The sequence below is a fragment of the Megalobrama amblycephala genome, linkage group LG2, assembly GCF_018812025.1.
Source record: "Megalobrama amblycephala isolate DHTTF-2021 linkage group LG2, ASM1881202v1, whole genome shotgun sequence".
Classification (NCBI taxonomy): Eukaryota; Metazoa; Chordata; class Actinopteri; order Cypriniformes; family Xenocyprididae; genus Megalobrama; species Megalobrama amblycephala.
The window spans coordinates 9446318-9464056 of NC_063045.1; the positions used below are offsets into that span (position 1 = coordinate 9446318).

Here is a 17739-nt window from a genome sequence, read left to right on the forward strand (position 1 = left end):
ACTGCTCCAACTTTGTGTTTGTAAGCACATTTGTTATAGTCAGAGAAAAAAGGATCTGGTCACAATGTAATTTTATGAATGTTGAATTAAGCCAGTTGTCATTTAAAGTCTAAATCTCTGACTGTATGCTTGACGTGTAGCTTTAGTGTTAATGATTGTAGTCCTGTGAGTTTACAGCTTGAGATCCAACAGCAGGAAGACCTTTTTTTTCTCTTTTTTTTAAGAATAATACATTATGCACTGAAGCTTCAGTGTTTAAACACACAGACATCAAGAATCAGCATCTGATTCTCAAGAACGGTGACGATAAATAAATACAAAATACTGACAAACAGATCGACTCTGAACATCACAAAACAAGCTACTGTCACAACAAAACAACAGAAAAATAAAGCAAACATGAACAATCTACGAAAATTACAGGACAATTCAGCTGCATAATTTATTCATGCAGCAATGCATGATGGGAGCCATGGATGCGTTTTGATTGGTGCTCCCATCATGCACTGCAACATGAAGCACTTTGATTGTCACCATTGTTGAGGGTCATATGCTGATTCTTGATGTCTGTGTTTGCTCTGCTGGATCTCAACAGATTTACTGTAAAGAAACAATATAACATCTATATCACCAGCTAATACTGGATGTCAGCAATGATTCTGACAATTTCACAATGAGTAAACATAACCATTATGACTGTGATTCCCAAAACATTGTAAAACTAAATTAATCAACTTTAGCCCTATTGGGAAACACAGCCCAGATCATAGTATCTCTGGCCATAACAAATGTGCTTTGCAAACACAAAGTTGGGCAGCCAGAGATAAATTAATGTTCATAAATAGAGTCAAGAGCCCAACTAAAGGAAATGCTTTTCACCATCATGGTGACTTCAAACTAAACTTTCATTAAAACATTAACATCTAAACATCTGTTCATTCTCAATAAGAACTTTTGTTGATGTATGACAGAAATCAAATCAAACTGGTGAATAATAAGTGTAATAATGTTTAATGGCTGGAAGTCAGTTGTAGTTGTTGTGTCTCTCTCTTTTTCTCTTGTTGTTTCTTCAGTGATTCTGCTTATTATCATCAGGTGTCTCCACTAATTGTCAATCATCACTCAATCATCAATCAATTATCTCATTAACTTTAACACTGCGTCAGTGTTACTTTTTAACACCCAGTAAGATGGAGTCATATGTACACTTTGGGTGTTCATTTAACACTGGGGATTTTGCTGTGCATGCAAGTATGTACAGGTGCAAGCATTTAATTATTTGCAATATCTGAGAGACATTTATTTATTAATTTATTTATTTTCAGTAGGGATATGTAACGATTCACTCAACTCACGATTCGATAAGATTCACGATACTGGTTTAAGATTCGATTTTCTCATGATTTTTTTTTTTTTTTTACAAAATGAGATTTAAATGAGAAAGTGTCTTTTTATCATTTCCCTAACACAATGCTGCATATTTCTTTGTGAAATTGAAATATCTTTATAACAAAACCAAATAAATTAATAAATAAATAATACCAATAAAAGAAGTCTCTTCATGAGTACATGGTTATTTGCTTTAGGCTGAACTAGTCATTTAAAATTAGAGGCAACCACTGGATTTTAATCACGATCCCAACAAGGATGCTAGTCTACATACATGCAGCATGAGCAGTTTTTAATTTAAATTATTATATTATATAATTTTTAACTTTGAAGCAAAAATACAATGTTCAGACTTTAGCTTTGTGAAATTATGCTACATAAAACTTCATAACACCAGATAGGCTGCATGAGAATGCAAAAACTGTCTTGACAACAGGTAGTGCTTATGGAACAATACAGCGCTTCATGGTTACCGCTGTAAACAAAGCAGCGCTGCGCACTAAAACTACTTTAAAATGCATTGTACAGAAGTAAGATGAAAATGTTAGGGACCCTTGTTACCAGATATGTTGAATAAAGACCCGGAGTCAAAGTTTTTAAAAAAATAAATTGAAGAAAAATTTAATGAAGAATAGTTTGCAGTTTCATCAGCAGAAGCCAGCTTCAAGTCTCACAAGGAGTTCGTAGGCCGCTCTGCGTACATTCACATTTTCACACCAATTATACTCTAACAGAGACTACTAACTACGTCATTACTAAGGTAAAAAGGATTCTGATTGGTTAAGAGAAGATAGACAAGATTAGAAGTTTTCAGATAGTCAGAAGCGTATCTCCAGGCGTCAAGAATCTGACGAAGGACCCCTAGATTTAGGGACTGGATGTCCCTTTAAGGTCGTGAGATGGCGTCTCTCTGTCTCCAGCTCGAACTACCAATTGTCCAGACCTGCACAGATTATTAGCGCACATACACAGATACACATGATTCACAGCTTCTTCAAGGCTGAAGTTGATCTGAGCTCTGCTCTGAGCAGGAAACTTTCCCCAAAACATACTGATAACATGTTCTTTTCTCTTAGTGAGAGGTACAGAGGAAAATAGATGCTTTAACATATATTGTTAAGTCATTCAAATAATTTAACAGAAATATAAATGTTGATTAATAACTTAAAAGATATATATTGAAGCGGCAGTGGATTCCAGAATCCACCCCTTCAAAAAGAAAATACCATCTAAACTTTTCTGAACACAGTCAGTTCCCCTCAGCTATACGTTCATATAACCCCCACCCCCAAATGTATTGCGATTCATTTATCATCTCAACTGACTTGAATCATGTTTTAATCGATTTTCAACCGGTTCTGGATGCATCATTACATCCCTAATTTTCAGTCAACCTCAACCAAGATGTCAGTTGAGCAGGAGGAAAAGGGTGCCTATCACACCATGGGTCATCATGCTAGGAGTGAGAAATAGTTGTTGAGAATTCTATTATATGCAACAATTTAGCTTAAGATAAAGATAATTAAAAGCATTAAGAATGTTTGAAAGGTACTTGTCTGACTGTATTAAATATACCCACTGAGCAAATTAGGTCCAGAAGACGTCTTTTTGAGGTCTTGTCTCAGGTTGAAAAGACGTCCACTGAGGGGCCAGAATGAAAGTTTTTATGACGTCTTTTTTGGACGTCTTCTGGACATCCGATATAGACGAACACGCAGAATCACCAAAGGAGAAAAATCACAATTTTTAAGCCACCATCATGGAGATGAGTGTTTGCTTTAGTTGGGCTCTTGACCCTTGCCTTATTAATATTAGAGTTTGTTTGGGCTGTTAACTGGGTCATAACAGCCAAACAAGCAAAGAGAAAAGATGATCAGATGATGGTTATGTTTTCACATAATCATTATTTGACCTGAATCACTGAACTCATTTAGAGCCCAATCTGTGAGTTAGATTTACATTATTGATTACAGCAGAACTGTGATTCTGCAGCAGAAGATCAGCTTCATCAATACAATCTGAAGGATTTCACAAACAGTTGTTCTGAGCAAAAAAAAAATCTTTTGTCTTAGGCACACACAGACATCAAGAATCAGCCTGTGAATCTCAATGACGGTGACAAAGGAAAGGAAATTACTAAGACAATTAAGCTCATAATTTATTCATGCAGCAATGCATGATGGGAGCCATGGGTGAATTTTGATTGGTTGCTCCCAGAATGCACTGCAACATGCTTTTTGATGGTCACCACTGTTGAGATTCACAGGATGATCCTTGATGTCTGTGTGTGCCTAAAATAAAAGCTTTTTTTTTTGTTCAACACACCTTTTCTGAAATCATTTGAATCATATTGATAAAGCTTATCTTCTGCTGTAGAATCACAGTGATGCTGTAATCAATAATGTAATAAATCTAACTCACAGATTGGGCTCTAAATGATTACAGTGATTCAGGTCAAATATTGATTACGTGAAAACATAACCAACACCACCTGATCATTTCTCTTTACTTGTCTGGCTGTTATAACCCAATTAACAGCCCAAACAAACTCTAATATTAATAAGGCAAGGGTCAAGAGCCCAACTAAAGCAAACACTCATCTCCACGATGGTGGCTTAAAAATTGTGATTTTTCTCCTTTGGTGATTCTGCGTGTTCGTCTATATCGGATGTCCAGAAGACGTCCAAAAAAGACGTCATAAAAACTTTCATTCTGGCCCCTCAGTGGACGTCTTTTCAACCTGAGACAAGACCTCAAAAAGACGTCTTCTGGACGTAATTTGCTCAGTGGGTAGGCTATAAAAGTAGAAGAATTTTGTGTAAATTCCCTTGACTTTCATGGTAAAAAGAAATTGTTTATTTCAAAATAGTTTTATCATTCAATTGAATAATCAATTTATCAACTATTGTGAATGTAAAAACAAAACAAAAAAGCCCCACATTGTGTAACACACCTGAAGGAAGGGGTCAACAAGTGTGTGAGTGTTTTCTTATAGTCTACTCTGGGGTTTCAGAGCAGAAATGTCAGTCTTGGAGGGCTACTGTCCTGCAGAGTTTAGCTTCAACCCTCACATAAACTCACCTGCCTGTACTTTACATTTATTTGTAGTGCTTTTCACAATACATATTTCTGTTGTACAGAAAATGCAGAAAGTGTCTGCTTTCAGTTTCTATGGCATTTCATAAATGTACGTGTACAAATCACTAATCGCAACAATGTGTTAATTTGAGGCAGAAACAATGTGTTCATTGAAGTAATGAATACAAGCTGTAGCAAAGTGGCCTCTTCTGTTCAAAGATAGGTATTGCATTAAGTCCTTATCTGATGACATCATAAATGTGAGCCTCAGCTTAGTTTCAGCAGAGGGAAAAGCATGAGGTCATGGCAATTATTGCTCCTTGAGTTAAGTTGATTTAAAGGCACTTTAGGTATGTAGATATATTGCTTAATTTTATTTAAGTTTTTATGTCTTATATTCCAAATATTAATGTATTTTCTGTATATCGTTTCTGATATAATTGATGCTAATTATATGTGATGTAATGAGCCTTGTTGTGCTTGTGTTAACATGTTATTGACCCTGTACACTTTTTGAACTTTTTATTTTGTATGTATTACTGTATAGATTGTGTCTTGTTTGTGTCTCTGAAAGCTTAATAGGTTGATATTTAAATTCATCCAGATCTTAACAGTAGCCTTCATTTTTTTTTTTTTTTGGAATAATAAAATTGCTAACGAGTAATGTAAATATTAACACCATAAAATAACTTTTACACAGAATAGTACAATTGATCACGTCTTATTGGCTTCTAATCTTCACTAGGTCATTGCGCGTCAATGTGTACGGTGTCTCCCATTGGTTAAGCATAGAGACAGAGCGACACGCGTCATAATCTGAAAACCACGCCCACCGGGGGGAGGAAAACAATGTTGGGCGTTGCCTAAACGCGCTCTGTCTCTGTTACTTTCAGTTTGTTTGTTTTTTTGTTTTTTGTGGCCACGGAACACTTTAATGGATTAGAATCTACGTTACAAAAACCCTACGTTTTATTTTTTAGGAAAAGCAGTGAAAATGCTTCTCCTTATTTTGCCCTCATTGCTTTGGTGTTTACGAGACTGTGGTAAGACATTTAGACCTATCTGTTTCTCTTCGACTCCCATAACAAAGTGAAAGTGTCTCTGAGTTTTGTTTTTGAATGTGTATAATTGCTTAAGACAGAAGTGTATTTACGGGTTGTGCTGTCTGGCTTCGTTGGCATTAATTAATGCGATCCCCGTGATCTGATCAAGCCGATCAGATCATTAATAGCCAATCCAGGCGTTTATATTGTTTACAAACCAATGTTTATCAAAACTTTATCACTTAAAGGTGCTAAAGAGGATGTTTGTTTTATACATTTTTGCAATATTACTTGAAACTGTCTTTACTAACTGATAAAAAGACTATTTATTAGGTGCACTGAAAGGAATAATATTAATATACATCATCTGTGCACGAGGTAGGGCCTTAAAAACATCAGCCAATCGTTTACGCGATCATCGCGTAAACGATTGGCCCTCTGGCTTGTCAATCACTGCCGTGATGGTCCTTGTGAGAGACGAGCGCGGCTGCGCGCTCCAGTAACTTTCCACACTCCACAGGCGCCGCATGCAATGTTTTTGTCAGGAGACAGGAGTAACAACTGCAGATTATGAGTTACATGCGGTGAGTCCGACATAATGAATCCACTAACACGACACAGCGAATGCCGGTGGTAAACAAACACTTGTGTTCCAATACTCGTGCTTAAGTCTTGGGAGGCGTTCCCTCGAAATTCTTACGCATGCGCTCATTTAAAAAACTCAGTAACAGTCTTTGGTTTCTCAGTCGACGAAAAGATCCTCTTTAGCACCTTTAAGGAGGACGCTTCAAAGCGAAAAACACGGGCAGTTCCCATATTCACACGGGACTGTGGTGACTTATTTATGTACAGTCATAGACAAATGGTCTATTTAAACTGCCAATTTAAGACTTGGATAAAGTTGGTTTTATATTCGCACATTCGGACATCCGTATTCAATAGCCTTGTTAATCACACTACATTGGACATTCAGTGGACATTCACAAGTAAATATGCCATTAAAACAATACTTGCCTATTTTGATCGACTGTGAAAAATGTTGTAATTTGACAATCGTTGGTTGTCAATATCATGTCGCTGCTTAAAATTTGCAAACATTAATTTATTGCACATTTATTGGAAAGTCTAATTTTTATCAGAAGTCCGAATGTGCGAATATAAAACCAACTTTACCCAAGTGTTTATTTGAGCTCTTGACCCTTGACTTTTTAATATTAGATTTTGCTTGGGCAGTTTTAACTGAGTTGTAACAACCAGACAAACTAAGAGAAAAGATGATCAGGTGGAGTTGGTTATGTTTTCACATAATCATTATTTGATCTGAATCACTGAACTCATTTAGAGCCCAATCTCTGAGTTAGATTTACATTATTGATTACAGCAGCACTGTGATTCTACAGCACAAGATCAGCTTTTACTACATAATCCAAAAGTTTTCTCAAAAGTTTATCTAAAAAAAAAAAAAAAAAGGAAAGCTCTTTCATTTAGAGACACAGACATGACCAATCATCATAAACAATCACCATAAACATCACCAACAGTGGTGGCCATCATAAAGCATGTTGCAATGCATTCTGGGAGCCACCAATCAAAATTCATCCATGGATCCCATCATGCATTGCTGCATGAATAAATTATGAGCTTAATTGTTTTAGTAATTTTCTTTATTCTCACTATTTAGTTTTTTGCTGTTTTTCTGTGACTTTTTTTGTAGCTTGTTTTTTAATGTTCAGAGTTGATCTGTTGATCAGAATATGTTGCTTGTCACCGTCGTTGAGATTCATACGCTGATTCTTGATATCTGTGTGATATATATGTATATATGTATATATTTTTTTAATGGCCAATAATGGTCAATCATCACTCAATTAAACACTTATTTATCTCATTAACTCTAACACTGCTTCAGTGGGTGGAATAAAAATATGGCAGGACTTTTACTTTCTGATCCCTGGACTTTCCATCTCTGTATATTGAATTAACCTTTTAACCCAATTAACATTTTTCCCCCTCTTGTCCTCACCAAGTCTTCCTGTCTAGTCCTGTCCTGTCCTGTTTGCCTCTGGACTCATCCTTGTCTTTCCTCTCTTCATTGTTCAGCCCTTGCCAGTTGCAGCTCCCATATCTCCCTCTCTCTCTCCCTGTGGAATAATACGCAGCAGGACTCTCCCTTCCACCTTTGACTCCGCTAACTCAGTGAATCTCAACCTTTTTTGAGTCATGGACCCCCATCATATTTGGAATCATCCTCAAGGACCCCAGAATAAAAATGGCGCATTGGTATCATTAATGTCTTTGTGACAACCAAATGCAATCAAGTATAATTTACTACTACTACGTTTGTTGACTTGTCCTATATTTAGTCATATTGTCAGGTACATTATACATATATTATCTTCCTCTTTTATGAGAACATGTCAATGTCAAAATATACAAAAATTAATATTCAGATATTTTATAAGGACCCCCTGGCATTATGTCAAGGACCACTAGGGATCCATGGACCCCTGGTTGAGAAACACTGCGCTAACTGCCCAGATAGCAAGGTGACATCATCACTTCATAGAGCTGATTCAATGCCATTACTATTATTATTATTATTTTTATTTTGTGTTTTTTTTTTTTTTTTACCTTTTTGTATTTTTTGAAATATCACCATTGTTTTAAAATTAATTGTGTGTGCAAAAGTGATGTTGAGCTAACATTACTTTATAACGTTATTTCAATGACATTTTCATTGATTTTGTTGAAATCTCAACCTGGTTTCAACATTAATTGCAGGTGCAAAAGTGATTTAGAACCAACTTCACTTTGTAATGTTAATTAAGTTATGCAATTATAATGCAATTAACGTTGACTCATCAACACTAATAGTTGCTTGCTATCTGGATGGACTTTGTCTTGGATCTGGCACCTCTTCTTTTGTGTTATTGTATCATTCAATAAAGTGTCTCTCATTCTCATTCTGCTTCTGGGTCCTCTCCTTCATTCAGATTCTGACAAAATAATTTTCTATTTAAGATATCAGATGGTTACCTACAGTCCATACAAGACAAAAATGAATTTACAATTTATTTGTCTTCTAGGAAATATAAATGTAAATATCTTATTGAGGTTTGAGACTTGAGGTTTTGCCCCTCTCTCCCCTGTAATGTTCATTAAAGGGTTAGTTCACCCAAAAATGAAAATTTATTTACTCACCCTAATGTCGTTCCACACCCGTAAGACATTCGTACATCTTTGGAACACAAATTAAGATATTTTTGATGAAATCCGATGGCTCAGTGAGGGCTGCATTGACAGGAAGATCATTTCTTTTTTCAATGGCCAGAAAGCTAAAGTTATATTTAAAACAGTTCATGTGACTACAGTGGTTCAACCTTAATATTATAAAGCGATGAGAATACTTTTCGTGCACCAAAAAACAAAATAACATCTTTATTCAACAACATCTAGTGATGGGCGATTTAAAAACACTGCTTCATGATACATAGGAGCTTTACAAATCTTTTGTTTCGAATCAGTGGTTCAGAGCGTCAGAATCATGTGATTTCAGTAAACAAGGCTTCATTACATCATAAGTGTTTTGAAACTTCAATAGTTCACGTGACTTTGGCAGCTTGATACTCTCTGAACCACTGATTTGAAACTAAAGATTCATAAAGTTTCAAAGCTTCATGAAGCAGTGCTTTTAAATCACCCATCACTAGATATTGTTAAGTCGTTATTTTTGTTTTTTGGCACACAAAAAGTATTCTTGTCGCCTTATAATATTAAGGTTGAACCACTGTAGTCACATGAACTGATTTAAATATAGCTTTCTGGGAATTGAAAAAGAAAGTGATCTTTCTGCAGGCCTCACTGTGCCATTGGATTTGATCAAAAATATCTTAATTTGTGTTCTGAAGATGAACGAAGGTCTTACGGGTGTGGAACAACATGAAGGTGAGTAACTAATGACAGAATTTTCATTTTTGGGTGAACTAATCCTTTAAGTTGTTCAATATCATCTGATGAGTGAATGTGTGAATCAATGATGTTCTTGTACTGTTTGTTTACATGTGCTACATTATGAATCCAGACAGATTTCTGTACCCACAATCTGTATGATCTGTAGAAAAAACATTTTCACAGCACTTTCCTGTTGTTTAGTTTAGTTTGGCTTTAAATAACTGTTAATTTCTTTTCCAGGTGTGTCTGGTGTTGATACAGAGAGATTGTCTGTGAATGAGGGAGAATCAATTACTCTAAAAACTGGTGTTAAAACTAACCAAGAAAATATAAGGTGGTATTTGACATTGGAGAATGACATTCTCATCGCTGAAACCACTGGAGATCAGAGTAAGATCTGCACAGATCAACAGTGTAAAGAGAGATTCAGAAACAGACTGCAGCATCAGACTGGATCTCTGACCATCAAAGACACCAGACCCACAGACTCTGGAGTTTATAAGCTAAAGATCAACAGCAGCAGATTCAGCACAAAGATCTTCATTGTTATTGTTCACAGTGAGTCATTGTGTAATCACGTCACATCTTTAATGTGTTTACTCATGTTTTTTTAAGTGACAGGGTGTTTTTCTCTTTACCTGCATTCTAATTCACATTCAGTACATAAATATAGAATTCAAAAATGTTGCTGCAAATTTGTTATTTGGCAGCTATTCTGCTCAACATTCCTGAAGAACTACTGTATGTTGCTTGGCAAAGGAATTATTTGTTATTGTTTTAAATTCATTATTAAATTAACATTTTCTGGTTTTATGAAAACTTGCCAGATATATGTAGTATATATATGTAGTAACCATTTTATAAATGCAATAAGTCCTGTAAAGTTTTCACTCTGTGTTGTGCTCAACAACGACACTTGACTGATGGATTGTAAACCATGGCCTAACTGGCTTATTTCTTTAAATTAGTATAGTATGATTTAAAGCTGATTTGTTTTTAGTCTCAGCAGTTAGTTTTGGTTCATAAAAAGCTGCCTTTGTGTGTAAATCAAAGATATTGGTAAGATCGATTATCAACAATAATATTTTTTTAGCTGTTACAGATTCAGGTATGTTTATCTATTGAAACGATAGGTTTGTTTGAGATGGGCAGAACGGATCACCTGTGAAAACAACTTTCAAGATAAATCATTCTGCATTTTCACAGTATACTTTCCTGTTGTTTAATTTTGTTTGGGCTTATATTTATCTGTTTATTTCTTCTCCAGGTTTTTTCAACATTCATACAGATGAAGAGTCAGCTTTTGTGTTGAAAGGAGATTCAGTCACTCTAAACACTGGTGTTGAAACAGACAAACAAGAAAAGATTAGATGGTATTTTAATGGCATTCGCATTGCTGAAATCACTGGAGATCTCAGTAAGATCTGTACAGATGTTCAGTGTAATGAAGGTACTGAGAGATTCAGAGACAGACTGAAGCTGGACAATCAGACTGGATCTCTGACCATCAAAGACATCAGAAACACAGACTCTGGGGTTTATCAACTACGGATCATCACCAGAAGCACCATCAATACAAAGAACTTCATCATTGCTGTATACGGTGAGTCATTGTGTTTAAGAGCACGTCACAGTTTTGTTTATGAAGATGATGGTTTAGCTTTGTTTAATCAATTTATTTTATCATACATGGTATTTTCTAGTTCATCACCAGTAATCCAGAGTGCAGTGGATTTGATGAAACGTATTGCTTAATAATAGCTGCTTTATAATAATAATAAAATGTGTTTGAATATTGCTTTTTAGTGTTTCCCCTAAAAAAGTGGTTTGTGTTTGGTTTGTGTTTCAGATTTTCCTGTTGTTGAAGTAGATGGAATAAAGAGAAAGTCAGTGAAGGAGGGAGGATCTGTCACTTTAGATACTTATGTAATAAAAAATTCCAAATGATTCAATGACATGGTATTTTAATGACACTGTCATCGCTGAAATCACCAGAGATCCCAATAAGATCTGCACAGTTAATCAGTGTGATGAGAGATTCAGAGACAGACTGAAGCTGGATCATCAGACTGGATCTCTGACCATCACAAACATCACAAACACAGATGATGGACTCTATAAACTACAGATCATCATCAGCAGAATCAGCATCATTAGGAGCTTCAGTGTAAATGTCACAAGTAAGTATCATTTAGTTATTCAGTGCACTTTTCTTTGGAGTGCACATTCGAAGCAGGTGCGGAGTTTTAGAAAATGAAACATACATGGCCAAAAAAACAAACAAAAAAAACCTTTTAAGAAATCAAATGATGATTGTGAAACATAACCAACACCACCTGGTCACATTTTCCCTTTGTTCATCTGGCTGTTACAACTCAAGTTACAACTGCCAAACAAAATCTAATATTAAAAAGTCAATGGTCAAGAGCTCAACTAAAGCAAACCCTGATCTCAATGTTGGTGACTTAAAAATTTTGATTTTCTCCTTTGGTGATTCTGCTTGTTATCATCAGGTGTCTTCAGAAATGCTCAATCATCACTCAATTAATCAATTAATTATCTAATTAACTTTAACACTGCTTCAGTGTTCACTTTAACACTCTTGAAGTGTGGAGTCAACTAAACTCACAGGAGAGTTAATTTAACACTGGAGTTTTTGCTGTGCATGAATGAAGATGCATCATGGCCATATGCCAGGATGACAAAGCCAAGATTTATCAGGCTCAAATTGTGAAAGAATGGTTGGGAGGGAGCATGAAGAATCATTTTCACACACATGAATCAGGCACATCTGAGTCCAGAGTCTTACATTGTGAATACAAGATCTTGACCAAAAATTGATGCACCTCTTGATGGAAATAAATGTATTGATGTTATTACAAGAGGTGTATACATTTTTGGTGAAGATCTTGTATTTGACAGTGCAAGAGGTGAGCACTCTGTAAAGTCTACTCCAGAACATCCCAAAGACTTTCAATAAATGTAAAGTCTGGATTCAGAGGTGCCAATTCATGTGTGAAAATGATTCTTCATGCTCCATCTAAACCATTCTTTCACATTTTGAGCCTTATGAATCTTGACATTGTCATCCTGGAATATGGCCACAACGTGTCTTCCTACATGGTTGTATAAGAAATGAAAACTACACACACCATTAATTAGGGTTAATGATTTGGAACGACACGAGGAGGAGTACTTAATGACAGAAACTTCATTTTTGGGTGAACCAACCCTATAAAGATGATCAGTTGATCTCTAGTAATAATGACTGTCTGTCTTTAGCTGTTCCAGATTCAAGTGTGTCTTCGAATGCTAAAGGAGGAATATATGCTGCTGCTGCTGTTGTTGTTCTGCTGGTGGCTGCAGCTCTAACAGCTGGTGTGTTTTACAGTCGCCACAGGAAATATACACAAGCAGGCCAAAAGGGCAAGTATTACATACTGCTGCTTTGACAAGATGGAAATATGAGATTTATTGTGCAATTGAGCTTCATTGGGTTTGTTGTTTAAACAGGCACCATGATGCAGAACAATCATGAAGAGGTGAGATACTACATGCATTCAATCTGTCTGTTTGCAAAAAATAACAGAATTTATGACAGATTCTGATCTGTGAGATCTGCAAGTCTCACAAATGTAAGGCTACGTTCACACTGCCAGTCCAAAATCTGATCATTTTCCGATCGGAATCTGATCTAAATTATTGACTGTCCACACTTTGCAACAACACAACCTTGCAACAAACGACTTTCAAAATGTTTGCTATAACATGTCTGACATTTACATTTCCAGAAATGCGATTTGAATATGATTTCAAACCACATATGAATGTAGCTCAAAACTGATTTAAAAAAAAAAAAAAAAAACGCATTTCATGAGGTTTTTGCCGGATTTCAATTGTATATGGACAAAAATCAGATTTGGACTGACAGTCTGAACAAGGCTTAAGTGTTCTGTATGTTTCTTCTTTCAGAAATCATTATATAAACACCAATAATTTATATGGACTTATTTATTGTGCTGTTTTACTTTAGAATAAAGAACATTCAACAAATATCAAAGGAAAAAGCACATTTGTCTTACCTTCTGTGAATGTTTGTTTTCTTACAGAAGAATGGTGTGGACGACTCAGTTCCCTTATCAGAATGGGATTCCACTAATCGCTGCTGATAATGGGACATCTGTAGTTTTTCCAGTATATACGGATGAAAGTGCCAGGATTATCTATGATCTTTGCCCGTGTTGATTGCAGTATTGCTTTCTTTAACCATTAGCAGCAAAATTTGTTCTTCAAGGTATAACGCACTGGTCTATTTTGATCAGATTCATCATCATCATGTTGCAAGATGCAAGTGCTCTTCACAGACATGTGTGCAAATGCCACAAGGCAACTGTCTATTAAACAACACACAGGTTTTGAATTGAGTCTGTGCTACAGATACTGTTAATGTTACATCTTCACAAATTTTAGGATTGGCATCTTGGCAGTTTGTTGAGTTTTGGATGCTAGTGTCCCTACATCTGTTTTAACCAGAAAAAAAAAAAACAGATAAATTCTAAAGGCCCTTCATGAGCTGGACCAGCACTTGACCAGCTTAAACCAGCTCATGACCAGCTAACAACATAGCTGATGCTTTGGGTTTTGGATTTGTTTGTTTGGGGTGTCATAACTTTGTGGTTGTGGTTAAAGTTTCAAAGCCAGCAAAGGCTACTGCAGCATTTCACATTTTATAAATGTTTTTACTGATAAAACAAGAATATCATTTTTCTAAAATAGATTTCAGATGTTTATTTTACTAATAAATCAATTTTACTAATATAATATATTACTAATATTCACTGTTGAAATGTGCAAAAATTGTATTTCTTTGTATTTTGTTTTAACATGTTTTAAATTTTAACATTCTTACCTTTTTAAGCATTTAAGCATATTTATCAGTTTAGTTACTGCTAAGTTCTTGCATTTGAAGTGAGGAAGAAGATGGAGACCCTTGGGGTGTTCAAGGTAAAGACGCAGAACATAACATCATCTGTGCATTATAGATGTTTGTTTTGACCACCATCTATTTCAGTTCTGTTCATCAAGTATGTTTGACTGTTGTGTTTGTTCAAAGTGCTTGTTATATCATGTAATTATTGTGTTTTTTTATGTGTTTGCATTCTAGAAAATCATCACTGTGTGATGAAAATGATCACCTGCACTTGAATTTTCTGCATGCTTAGTCCGGTGTCTACCACCACATTCTAATATATATATATATATATATATATATATATATATAATATTCTTCTCCACAAATTTATAAGAATTATAAATTATAAATATAGTTTAGCCTGTATAAGAACTTGTTTTTCTTCATGTAGTACATGCAGGAAAACCAACCTGCATAACAAACACTCCACAGCTGTACCAGTCTTGTTGCAATGAATGGTTCATTTTTCCTCCATTCCATTTTATGTCCACCCAGTCATTTTTACTGAGAGAGTTTCTTCTCATCTTGAAGTACTCTCTAGACAAAATAAATAAAGAAAATGAATATTCTTCATGCAAATAGCATTTTTATTACTCCTACTGTAAATGTAGAGATAGATGACAAAACAGTTGCTTCTTAGTAAGTGTTTCGTTTCCTGGCTCATATGGTATTTTCCCGATCGCATCCCCACTGAAACTTTTTTAAACTAAAGAGACACATTATGTTAGCCAATTCAAATTAATGTGCTGCATATAATCTCTCTTTTATATTATTAGAAAGGCAACACTATCCATTGTACTTGTGGTGCATAAAACACAAAATGTGTGAGAGGAAAAAAAGTGAGTCTAAATGATTGACAGGATAATATTAAGAATTAAAACATCATTACCTACTAACTTCCTATAGTATATGGTATTTATTGTCTTTGCATATAGTATCTCACCGTGACTCACTAAACACTTAATTATTGTGAGATGCTTGCAACTTACAGTAAAAGTCAATAGGTAAATTTATTTCAAGGATTTGACAGTGTTTTTTTTTTTTTTTTTTAACTCTTAAAATTATAAGGCTAGTATACGGAAACAATGTCAAAGACTCAACACCTGTCATTTTATTCTTACGAAAACAATCATTTAAGACCCAGAGATTTGTAAACTCTATGCCAAGTCTCTGGAAAACCAAGAGAAGTGATTTATTTATTTATTTATTTTTTTCCTCTCAAAACAAAGTTCATAGCATTTTATTCACCATTCAATACACCATGACAAGAAACAGCAAAAAAGAACCAGTGGGCCTCTTTACAATAGAAGTTAGGCATTGAGGCTTCTTTTTTTTTTCTCTTATTTGTTATCCATAGTTGTTACAGTACATAAAAAGCAAAAATGTTACCGAAATCTCCAGGCTGCATGCATGGATTTTGCTTCTTCATTGTGTCCTTCTGGGTCAACCACAAACACCTGACTGGATGCTGCATGGAGATACTGTGCAAGATAAAAAAAAGGAAAAACAAAAATTGTAGAAAAACTAGTTTGAAAAAGTCTGGTCTAATGAATGAATGAATGAATGAATGAATGAATGAATTAATTAATTAATTCAGTCATTCATTCATTCAGTGATTTTTCAAACCAACCGAATTATGATCATATTCCATACAGAATAGAGTAATGTTGTGTCATGTATTTTAAAACAGGCTTATAAAATGTATTCACCAAAAACACCCAATGATTCCGGTTGACATTCAGGAAACTTATAATTCCCTCATAGTCATCAAAGTTCACCTGTATTTTAAATATAAAACACATTTCATTTTTATGTCACTATCTTTTAATGTTTTATATATTTTACTATTAATGATAACTAAAGATAAAAAATATATTTTTTACCTTTGAGAAACTATGTCTCCGTACTTGATCTCTTTCACCATTAATTATAACATCTGCTGTGAAGTGATCTAGTACATAAATCCTTTGTCCATGGTCACTGTTGTTCGCCAATACTTGAAAATAGCATTGGATTGTCTAAGAACAAAAGATCAGAAATAAAATAGATTAATAAATAAATAAAAACTTTTTCACAACAAACTTTGAATTTGGTTTGAGAAAGCTTGACCAGAATGTTTGAAAAAGTTTTTAAAATATGAAGTTTGAAGGTTTTTAGTTTGTCGTTTTTAAATCTGTTTTAAAGTTTACATTTTTTGAAGGCAATACAGTCTGTCAGAAAAACAGATAGATATATAGGTTCCGTTAATGTATGTCTGTGGATGTCACTGTCACCGTCTGTCTCACCGTCCCCAGACTCCATTTCCCAGCATCCCTCTGTATCCACACCTGCACCCATTTAGCTCATCATCAAGGATTCCCTGCACCTGCACTTCCTCATCAGCACTCCCTTTAAAAGACTCACTCCTCCTGCACATATTTGTTTGTCCTCATCTTTGTTGTGTTAGTTGTTCTGTTCCTGTGTTTAAGTATTTTGATAAACCTTTGCTGCTGTATTTGATCCTGCATCCTCTCCATGATTTCAACTAACCCTGACAGAAGGACAGACCCCATGAATATAGATCATCAAGCAGCACACCCTTCTCTCATGGCTGAAGACTGACTGTGCGGACTGCGGCAGAAGGGCAGGCTGTTGGAGGGGTATGTGGAGGAGTTTCTGGAGGTCCGTTATCCGGTGGGTTGGGATGCAACCCACAATGCTTGTTTTCTGATGGGTCTGGATGAGGATACTACTTGGTATCACAAACCTGCTTGTGAATTCTCCTTAATTGAATCGACAAATCTTGTTCTTTATTTAAACACTTCTAATTTTGAAGTTGAAGTAAATTATCATCCTCATCCAGTCCCATCAGAAGCAAACAAGGCCTCGCCAACTCGCCTCACCCTGGATCCCTTCACATACTGCTTCAACGGTCCTGTCCATTCCTGGCCGTCAGAGTTTCCCCGGGGAAGAAAGTAGGTCTCCAACAGCGCTGACCTGGGAGCCAAGGTGGTGGACCTGATGATTAAATCAGTTAGGTCAGCGCTGAAGTCCGCCACCATTCCAGTGACCGCTTCTCTCCGCAAGCCTGCTCCAGGCTTTACGGGAGTCCCGGCGGCCCAAAACACTCTCGCCCAAGGTTTTTTTTTTTTTTTTTTTTTTTTTTTTTTTAGGGCGGGCTATCCGTCCCTGAACTTAGTGGCTGAGCCTGGGGACTGGGCTAAGGCCACTGGACCTAAGGAGGCTCCCGACCCGCCGTGGCTTCCCAAGCTGCCTGACCCGCCATGGCACCTCGGTCAGCCTGCACTGTCCTGGAGACAACCTACC

At 35.8% G+C, this 17739-nt stretch overlaps 1 protein-coding gene across 2 annotated transcripts; it reads left to right on the forward strand.

Annotated features, from left to right (window-relative positions):
* The first annotated feature begins 4849 nt into the window (after positions 1-4849).
* LOC125263486 lies at positions 4850-13678 on the forward strand. 2 transcript variants are annotated; one of them, XM_048182482.1, is made up of 5 exons: positions 4850-5510; positions 9702-10019; positions 10729-11064; positions 11311-11641; positions 12744-12885. In XM_048182482.1, exons 1-4 carry the CDS (start codon positions 5462-5464, stop codon positions 11406-11408), a joined length of 801 nt encoding a protein of 266 aa, XP_048038439.1. In that variant the 5' UTR covers positions 4850-5461; the 3' UTR covers positions 11409-11641; positions 12744-12885. The 2 variants fall into 2 exon arrangements, with proteins under 2 accessions (XP_048038439.1, XP_048038440.1); XM_048182483.1 differs by lacking the exons at positions 4850-5510; positions 9702-10019; positions 10729-11064 and adding exons at positions 12975-13003; positions 13571-13678 and having other exon boundaries at positions 11406-11641; positions 12744-12887.
* Positions 13679-17739: the final 4061 nt, after the last annotated feature.